Raw genomic sequence first — 11,102 nt, forward strand, 5'->3', positions numbered from 1 at the left:
AGATTGAAACTCAAATAAATACTCAATTAAAGAAAATGCAATAAAAGTCAATGAAACAAATACATCGTAGGGTTTACAAGTCCAAGTACCCACTAGGAGTCTAGCTCTTCATGGAGCACTACAAAATCAAAGATGAGTTCAAATGAAATTGCAAACAATCCATAAAGATAACCCCTTTCGTTCCGTGATGATGATCTCCAAGAGCCACTCCTCCTTCTCCAAAGACAACTCTATCAAGCCTAGGGCACACCTCGGAGAATCAATGTCATCAAAAGTTCCCCCAATAACCCTCCTTCGAAGGAAGTCGATGTTAAATGGCCTAGAAACACTCCAAAACCTTGCAAAAACCTCCTCCAAACCCTAGCCGCACTCCATCACAAAGATAGGAAGAAGATTCCCCCAAAATAACTCTTCAAGCGGCCTTTTAAACTTGCAAATCGAGGCTCCACACGGCGGTGTGGGAATTCCACATGGCCATGTAGTTTCTCTATTTTGGCACCGTGAACAGTAATTTGCTACAGTAATCCTATGAACAACCCAGTTTCTTTTTCTTCCTTCGAGGCCACACAGTCGGGCACACGCCAGTGTGGTAGGTCATGTCGCTTCTTGTCTTCAAACGTGTTAAGTTAGCTCTTGATATCTCTGTACAAGCTGAAACATGAGTGTGTGACTGCTTTTGTGCCCTTCCGACTTCTAAATCTACTTGAACATTCTTGGAAGATGGCACACACCCTCATGTATATGATCACGGCTTGAATCTTGATCCTTGTTCCATGCAAGAGACTTCCCAAAAACTGCGTTCATGACCTATTTTTGCATTCTTTCTTCTCAACACGCCTTTACAATTCTTAATGCACAAAAGAATACAAAAGCACAAGAATGACCCATAAAACCTGATAAAAGTAATGCTCCATATAAGTAAATCATACTAATTAATATGTATACACAAGAACTTATCAAGTAGACATCGATGTGCATCCGTTAAAGTGGCTAATAGGTTATTGAACTGCGTCGTCAAACTCTTTCTATGTGCATGCGTATGCAATCTTGACAAGTATGGACTAGCACTCCTCCTTGAATGGCTTCCCAAGTCTAATATTACCTTTTAGAAAATTTGCTTCCAAGTGCCTTAAGCAATATGCATGTGGGGAGAAAGTAAAGACTTTCATAATGGCACTAATGAGGCCCTTCGATCTGTTAGACACAAATATAATAATCTTCATGTAATCATCATCCCCGTATAACTCATCCCTGAGCTTTGATAGAAACCACATCAAGTTGGCATGTGTTTCATTGTCCACGATAGCAAATGCAACATGGAAGAAGCCATCGTTCTTATCTTTACCAGTTGCACCCAATAAAGTGCCCCAATATTTCTCGAGCAAGTGGGTACCATCAATGAACAACAATGGTTTGCATCCACTTTTGAAGTCAATAATACATGCATAATAGGAGAAAAATGTGCACCTAAACCGATTTCTATCTTTCTCGATAATGGCAATACTATCAGGGTTCATCTCCATTATCTTACTTGCATACCACATAAGTAGGTCATAGCTCGCTACCTCACTACCATGAAAAACACCACGAGCGACTTCTTTCCCCAACCAAGCTTGCTTATATGATAGATTAACACCATGATCTCGCATCATATCACGTTGAATGTCAATAACCCTGTACAATGGGCGGTGTTTCATCTTCTGGATCGCATGTGCACTGACCCCTTTTTTTTATTCTTACAGGTGTGAGATCGTGCCAATACTTCGCTACATATATATGTTGGATACATCACCTTGATTCTAAACATCTCGTGGTTACCTTCCCTTTGATGCGTGAATGTGCCACTGACAACCCTCAGAGTCACATTGGGCAGTCACCCTCTCCTTATCATTCTTTACAAATGTAAATTTAAAATTCCTTTGTATTACATAGTGAGTCCTTGAAGTGTTCACCATCACGAAACCACCCACCAACTTCCAACAAAAAACTTTCAGAATGATCTGACCAAGATCGTATCGATAGGACCCCCATAGTTTGTTGCTAGGTTAGGAACATGCATCGGCTGTAGGATATGCTCTCCGAAAATGAATCCCTGCAAATACCACACGTAAAATTAGGAAAACAGTAAGCATTATGCTATAAGAGGAAACAAATATTCTTAAACGGAAACCTAAAATAGTAAATGATAAATCCGGTTATTAAATAGATGCGGTAAGATACTAAGTGAATAACCATAATCATATGAGAAAACCTGTATTTATAAATTGAAAACACAGTTTGTAATTGGAAAGGTAACGTTGATGTAGGAACTTAAGGTATCAATCGAAACCCATACTTTTATAGATATGGTGAACAAAGCTAAATGCACAGAGTAAAGACAAGATATTTATGATGGCAATGAGGAGCACTCAAGCACATACACCACTTCCTTAACTGTATCAACGATGAGATCGACGGCCGAGCTATTAAACATGTGGTATACATGGCACATGCGTTGGAAGTCCTCCTCAATATCAATTGGACAAATTGTTTGGTGTGCATCTAGTGTAACAAACTTCACTCTAACATTAGAAACTTCAAGTCCCCATCTCTTGCATATCTCGCCAAGTATTGGCGCCCAAGAAGTTAGCACTACGAACTACAAGATTCGACCCTCCCCTTTATATCTGGCCACAGCGCACAAGGTATCCATTGACAACCTGAGGCAAAAAAGACCTACACTGACATTGTTCAAGAGTGTAGAAGCATGAAAACATTCTTAGCGAAATGTGAAAAATAGTCATGGAAAAGTTCAACGTCTCTTCAACCCTTCCTTGATAAACTTGGATGTTCACATCGATGGTCACTCTTGGTGCACAGATGGCTAGCACCAAAGTGCAACGACAACAAATAAACAAGAGAAGAGACAAACCGAATGCAGGTGAAAACAAAAGAGAACAAAAAAGATTTGTGGAAGAAGAAGAAGAAGAAGGCCGGAGTTGGATTTAAAGAAACACAAAGTACGAAAAGTTAAGTGAAAAGATGGGAAAAGGTGTTGACTTGATAGTCATCCATACAACATTTAAAAAGTTTACTGAATAGGGCAGGATTTTTTTCTCACCACAACCACTGCCATTTAATATAAAAGTAACTGATGGAGTGAGGTTCAGGGACTACAAAAATAGAGGCACTGAAGAAAGAGGGATTATCTGGAATATTCAAATGTTAGAGAAACTGATTAGGAAGTTTTAAAACCTTTTAGGGACCTATAATTAATTTTTTCAATAAATAAATAGATATATTGTGTTTTTATTTTAATTTTGTTTTCATTGTTTTCCATTCATTTATAAGATTTTTTATTATTTATTTATAATATTATTAATTATTGTTTTATTAAATTTATCTAATAATAGTTGTATTTGGTTAGTTTTCTTTTATCTGTGTTTTTATTAAGTGATTTTTTATTTTTTATTTTTTTTGAAACAATTCAATGAAGCCCATAGCGTAAGCAAGGTAATTCATACTAGTACTTAGAGGCTTTTTGGTTGTCTGTAACTAAAATTACATGTAAATGAAAATTGCAGTGTAAGTGAAAATGTTGTATTTCAACTTACATCATTGTTGTTTGGTTTGATGTAACTAGGAATGATGTATTTACCTTTTATTTGTTTGGTTTGATGTAAGTTTAAAGGTATACTTCCCACATAAGTGAGTTAGTGAGATTACCCCCCATTATATATTATTATTAATTATTTAATACTCTTTATTAAAATTAATTTAAATAAAAATAATTAATTAATTTAATAAATTTAAAAATATTTAATATTTCTTTAATTTTATTACTTGAAAAAATTATAATTAATTTTATTTATTTTATAAAAATAATTACGATAAAATATTTAATTATATAAATACTAAACTATAAAATATAATATTTCTTTAATTTTATTACTTAAAAAAATTATAATTAATTTTTAAAAACAATATAATATTTTCAATTATAAAAAATATTTTTCATAAAAATATTTAATCATATAAATAATAAATTATTAAAATATTTAAAATTTATTTAATTGTATTACTGAAAAATATTTTTATAATTATTTTTTAAAACAATATAATATTTTCAATAAAAGAATATTTTTGTCAGAAAAATTTTTAATCATATAAATATTTAATATTTCTTTAATTTTATTACTTTAAAATATTTTTATAATTCAATTTAAAGATAATTTACTTTATTAAATATTTTTATAATTAAATATAATGGTGAATGGATACCACTTATTTTACTGCATTTCAACTAATAGCAAATTTTGCTGTAAGTTGAAATGCTGTAAAAATGAGTGAGATATAAGTCCACTTACATATGTAAGTAAAACTTTTACACCAAACCAAACAGTCAGTCACATATAGAACCACTTATATTACAGCTACTTACAGATAACCAAACAGCCCTAGTCATCTATTAAACAATTAGTAATGCGTTTGGAATGAACTCAAAACACATTTTCCCCTCCTAAAGTCCGTAATGGATGATGGCCACAATTAGATTGAGGTTGGTCATCGGAAGTAATGGGCATATTGGTGCTTAACAGTTATCATTTCTATCTTCTGAATTTTCAACTAAAAATTGTGAGAACTTGAACCATTAACTTTCAACTCCATAACTCTGAGACAACTTAAAAATTTAGAATTCATATGCTGTCCTTTTGCAGTACAAATAAACCTGAAATTCGTATTCAGAATTGCTTTATTATAATAATGTTTGTACAAGTAGTTTCCATGCTGAGTTTCCTAAAAACAGGTCATTATCTAAGTTCCAATACACCTATTAATGTATATAGAATGGCATCTTCCAACCCTTCTATATTCATTTGACTTAGAATAATGCCTTTAACTGATCATCTAAATAAATTCAACATATTTATTTGAATTTCTTAAGCTGCAGATCTGCCGATTCGACTAGAAGAATGAAGGGAAGATAGGAGTGCTAAATCTGCCTTCTCTATGCCTTCAAATAGGTAACCGAAAGGTGGCATTTTTATGTACTTCCCGGACCCAGGTTTAACCTTCAATTCACCATCCCAAACAATTCTTCCACCTGAGATCGTCACTTCAACTTTCCCCTGTGTAAAGTTTGATAAACAAGTTTGTTAGTAAGAATTACCCAGGGTTGAGTGACTCGAGCTACAAGAGAATGCACATTAGATGTTAATAAGAACACAACTCTCCAAAATTCCAGATTTATATATTCAAGTTCAAAAATTTGTTATATAACTGATGTGAAATTATTAGTTATTCAAACAATGTGCACCAATTAAAGAAAAATAGCACTTGTAAAATCCATCATGTTAATATGATATTCAGAACAGGCTCCTCCTTTCCTTCTTTATTGCACAGAATAATTCTATGCAAATTAATTAATTTTCTTTTCAGGAAATATTATTTAGGCAAAGAAATATGACCCACAAGAAATCTAAAGAATTACCATGCCAGTCATTCCTTCATAGACGTTTGTATCACATCTTGAATGGTGGGAAGCTGCACTTATTTTAAAGCTTGCATTAGGATTCAGGATAATCAAATCCGCATCAGATCCTTCCATTATGGCTCCCTTTCTTGGATAAATGTTGAATATCCTAGCACTGCATCCACCCAAATGAAACTATATTATTAAAAAATTTAATTGCATGATAATAAACATAATCAAGTGATGCACTTGACATGATTAATAAATGCCAGCATGGTTCACTAGGTGCTAATGCCTAGAATTCCATGGATCATAGAAAAACACGTATAGTCATTTGATGCTCCCATTCCTTAGCCATAGATACAGCTTCCTTTCATAAGTTTGCAAGCATCCGAACAAGCATATTTACACTTGTCGAAGTGTGGACATTTGACATCAAAGATATCAGAAGGACCTCAATCATGCATGATTTTATGAAGAATCTATTATTTATATAATGTGCATCATGTTTCAACAAGTATCCAGGTGTACTCATCAGATTCATAATGGAGATGCATAAATATAGTAGCATACCATTCAGTGCTTGTTATTCGCACATAATCCATAACGGAGATTTGCCCAGATTCCTGTGTCAATGTTATATATAGAAAGAACGCTCATTAGTGGAAAAGGATTTGAATTCAATACTTAATTTAGACAAACAAGCCTTGAGTTGACCTTTACTTACAACCAACAAATCCCAAACTAGATGCATCCTTTCTTCTATACCTAGATAGGAATAATGTGAATAAAAGTACAAGAAATTTCAGCAAATAACGAGAATTGGATATGCATTTATATCAGAAAATGTATGTGTATATATATACCATTGACACCATTTGGAATTTTACGGAAATCATCAATACCCAGAGCTTTCTGTGTTTTGGTAAATGTGCAATGATCTGTTCCAACAAGCTGCATAACAACAAATTGAGCAAAATGATGTTTCAGCTTCAGAAGTGACTTCAACGAAAAAAAGAGATACTCATAGAGGAAAAGGAAAAATAAAAGAAACGCAAGAAGAGGAAAATGTCAATGGAGGACCAAGTGACCAACTTCACAATTAATTCACATGGCTATGTTTGGTGCTTAGACATTTCTGGCTCAAGAAAACATCCTGATAATCGCAACTCCAAGTTGATGAATGAAAAGGGAAATAAAGCAATAAAACTCTAAACTGGCACAAGGTCTGCCTAAAAATATTCCCAGTCAGAAAATAATTATGTTCATATCCACAAAATTTCATCTTATTTGGTTCCTGATAATACTATCGAATATAATAGACATGAATGTCAAGGAAAATCAAATTTCGCTTCAAGCGGATAATTTCAACCACAAGACTGGTTTATTCAAGATACATAATAAACTTATCCATAGTATCCGTTAATGATTTCATTTTATTTTCTAAAACATCCCATCCAAATTATACCCATATTAATCTTATTATATGACATGTTCCGAACACATTAAGGAAAGAAAAACCTGAAAAATACCAACATCTAGCAGATCATAAGTCAATAACAATGTCCCTATAAATGCTAAAACATGTGTGGTATATAGATATATTAGGAGAGTATGGTTTTTGTTATTGTTGAAAAAAATCTCTATATTTGCCAAATAGGCTGATCTTTATAAGCATGAGTCTATTATTGTACAAACATAGAGTTCTGTTGTAATTCTTTCCTTTATTCACTTCCCTCTATTCCTCCACTTATGGCAGCATTCTCAAAAGATGGACTATAGTCCTTTATTCTTCACATCAAGCAACAACAAGAAAGTATCTTGTCATAATTAAATCACAGGGAAGATAGATCTAACTAGCAAAATGAAGATAAAAGAAACAAACTGAAACCTGACAGAGAAAAAGTTTAGGTCACGAAATAATTACAGTGTCAAGTTTCAGATTGGATTGTTTTAATTTAAAGAGAACAATTCCAACATAAATGCCAATAAATTTTATATTAAATTCTTGATCAGACTTAAATATTTGTCCTCAAATTCTTTGAATTGATTTGTTCAATTCTAAATTCATTTGGTCCTCATCATAGGCTGAATAATCCCAATAAAGAAAGAAATTGAGTTGCTACTCCACTGATTAATGTGCCACGCAATTGAACTTCTATTCCTAGTGGTAGATGATGCCAGTTAATGGCTATTTTTCACACATATGTCAACTTCAAATAGCACATTCTTAGGTATGATTTCTGCTGCATATGCTGAACCAAGTCTCTAAAACTAATTACATAGTTTTAGCCTTGCATGAATTTTTTATTCTTTATTTGCACAATGAGACCAATAAGCTTCTCTTGAACAAGTTGTGTTCTGCATGGATTTTGATGACAAATATAAAGAACTTATCTCAATAGCATATATTTTTAGTAATTAGTAGGACAAGATTTAAGATGCACTTACTAAATAACTGAAAACAAAAAAAAAATTATTTTTTTATTTTTTTTTACCAATACAAACAATACATTTTTGCCATACTTGATTTTAGCATTTTCAGGATGATATCAGGTTCATTTCCTATTGCATTATTTTCTAGAAATTTACTTTGAAGGATGCATGATTTTCAAGTTCCATAAGCACAATTTATTACCACTATTCTTCTGTTGTAGAGTTATATTTATTGTCTTCATTGCTTTGGAAGGATACTTTTAGTGTCCGTTTGGTGGACATGATAGGATATAGACGGATATGATATAAAGGCTGGATAGGATATGGACAAATATGATATAAGGGTTGGATAGGAGTAGGAAAGGATATGGGTATGATAAACTCATATCCTATCATATGTTATAAACCACTAGATAGCATTTTGTTTTCCTACTTTATGTCTGAAGTGGACCGGATAATGACAGGATATGATATAAATGGTACGTAAATAGACAAAATTACCCTTTATAATATAGGTATACATATTTTTTAAAATAAACTAAATTTTTTCCTTAATGATTTACTTATCAGTATATTTTAAATTTTTAAAAAATAAATAACCTATAAATAATGACCATAATGCAATATCACTAACTTGCAAAAAATATAGTTAATACTTATTTTCTTGGAAAAAAAATCATACACAAAGTCATCAATATGACATAAAGTCAGAGTAACAAACTCATTCATGGAAAATAAATAAATCACATCAAAATTAATTTGAAAAAAAAAACATCAGACTAGAGAAACTAAAAATAAGACATGATTAAAAAAAGAGACTTAGATGAAAAATAATTTGCTCAAGCACGAAGATTGACGGAGAAACCTTTTGACCACTCGAAATGCGTAAAATCCTACTTAAAATAGTGAAATTAGTTTTCTATTTTGTTGTTGGCAAGGTTCTTGTCCCAAGCATCGTGTTTAAAAGATCAAAAGAAGAGATAACAATAAAACCCTAGATAAGGGAGACAGACCAAATAATAGGGCAAAAAGATAAATTTATTTTTTTATCATATCCTACTTGTTTCTATCCTGACTCCCCCCATATGATTCATTATCATGTGACCGACAGGATAAAGTGGGCCAATAGGATAAGACTATCATATCCTATTGGCACACCAAACAAAGGACAGCGGCAAGATATGATAGTCTATCATATCCTATAGTTGTTATCATGTCCACCAAATAGACACTTATAAGAGAAAGATATGGGTTATGCCGTCAAGCAATTACAACACTAGGAGTTTCTTAAATGAGTAGCAAAGAATTCCAAAGGCTTCTGAAAGCCTCAACTTGACCTATTGTACGATGACAACTATGATAATTTGTGCAATATTTAATCCATATATTTTTTAATATATTTTTATGCTATTATTTTTTCCCCATTGCATTACAAGGGCTTTTATACACAATATTGAGCAATCAAGAACCTAGGACTGAAGTCATAGATGAGTGAAGATTAGTACAAGAGTCTCGGTGACCTAGAGTTGTACAAGCCAACATGTAGGTCTGATCGGAGCAAACTTGCAGCAATATTCGGAGGAAAGGGCAGCTTAGTGATTTATCATGTCCAGATTTCCGTATTGGAGGACTCATTACATACCTTGATATTCAGTGGGTCAATCAGAAAAAAGCACTGCACTAGATTTTCCAGCAAAAATTAAAATGAAATGAAGATCTTACTGTGCTACGCAATGTGCAAAATCCCTGGGTTCCAAAGCCAAGAAGTCATTGAGGACTAACCCTGAAACTTCTGGGTTTCTCAATAACCTTTTGCCCTGTAAAAGGGTGGAATGCACTGCGTACAAGTTTGTTTAATCAAAATAATGAAATTTAATACAATGAGCCTGACAAAGGAAATTATCAATATTTAAGAACTATGCATGTATGTCCCAACAACTCTACGCTATACTAGTCAGGTTTAATGGCATTATTGTGGCTGAGGATAATTTCTGCCCTATTAACTTTAACCAGTTTGTGAGATTTGTACTCCAACACTATAATGCAATCAATCTAATGTTATATAAAACACAAAATTTATTTTGCACATAAAATCGCCACAGAAAATAGAGGCTGCAAGACCAAAATGTCATTTGCTAGCATCGACAGAACTCCTTGCTCTAACTGGCTTACTCAAGTCAAACATGAACACATTCAGAAGGAGAGACAAAGACAAGCTATTTTTATAAAACACAATCCGGTTTACGATCATTGAATAAGACTTATCAATGTTTCAGAACTATGTATGCCTGTCTACCAACTCTATGTTATACTACTTACCCAGGCTTAACAATCTTGTGGTACATTGAAATAATTTCTACAATGTAACTTCAAGTCTTCAAAACCATAGTGTGTAGAATTATGCTCCAGCACTATAATGCAATCAATCTAATGTTGTATGAAACACACAAAAGTTTATTGTACGCTATAACTAAACACACAGAAAATACAGTCACAGACCAAAATGTCAAGGCGCCCCTAGCATTGGCTGAACTCCTTGCTGTAACTGAAGCTTTACTCGAGTCAAACATGAACACATTGCGAAGAAGAGACAAAGACAAAGCTATTTCTGTAAAACATGATCAGTTTACAAAATAATTAAAAATAAGAACTTGTAATGGCGGTGCCAAAAGAATAGGTTTATGGCTTTGAAGGAAGAGTCAGAAACACTTTCTTATTTTGCTGCAATCTCTTCTTTGTGCAGCAATAACAATCACATGGAGTGCAGCTATAAATTCTACGGAAAAATTCAAACAAATTATAACATGCATAAGCGTAATATCTTCTTTGCTAAAAAGAAAACAGGAGAAAATGAGAACAGACTTCATACCTGACATTTTGGCCCTGGCAATTTCTTCAGTGGCGTCAATACTCATCACATGAACAACATATAAGGGTGTATTTACAAATCTAGCTAAAGCGACTATAGCAACGTGCAGTGGCCTCTCCCTTCCAGCTGCACAAAAACATATTTGAGCACGAGGAAAGGGTGGAAGCTTGTGAAACAATATTATAAAGCCAAGAAAGAGTACTTAGAATACTCAGTAAATGAAAGACTACTTATAGGTACAGGGTGGGTACCACACTTTCATCCTTCTCTGGTGGAGACAATCGCAATATACTGCCAAAATCATGGCAAGACACACATATACCGCATACACAGCAATACGTAATA

General features: G+C 33.2%; 1 protein-coding gene across 1 annotated transcript; it reads right to left on the reverse strand.

Annotated features, from left to right (window-relative positions):
• Window positions 1-4,703: 4,703 nt before the first annotated feature.
• On the reverse strand, window positions 4,704-10,840 carry LOC120268359 (dihydropyrimidinase-like). Its single transcript, XM_039275790.1, has 8 exons — window positions 10,751-10,840; window positions 9,611-9,697; window positions 9,452-9,530; window positions 6,319-6,406; window positions 6,180-6,220; window positions 6,026-6,078; window positions 5,471-5,627; window positions 4,704-5,108 (listed from the first exon to the last, which is right to left on the reverse strand). Exons 1-8 carry the CDS (start codon window positions 10,801-10,803, stop codon window positions 4,920-4,922), a joined length of 747 nt encoding a protein of 248 aa, XP_039131724.1. The 5' UTR covers window positions 10,804-10,840; the 3' UTR covers window positions 4,704-4,919.
• Window positions 10,841-11,102: the final 262 nt, after the last annotated feature.

This window comes from Dioscorea cayenensis, chromosome 9 (genome assembly GCF_009730915.1).
Source record: "Dioscorea cayenensis subsp. rotundata cultivar TDr96_F1 chromosome 9, TDr96_F1_v2_PseudoChromosome.rev07_lg8_w22 25.fasta, whole genome shotgun sequence".
NCBI lineage: Eukaryota > Viridiplantae > Streptophyta > Magnoliopsida > Dioscoreales > Dioscoreaceae > Dioscorea > Dioscorea cayenensis.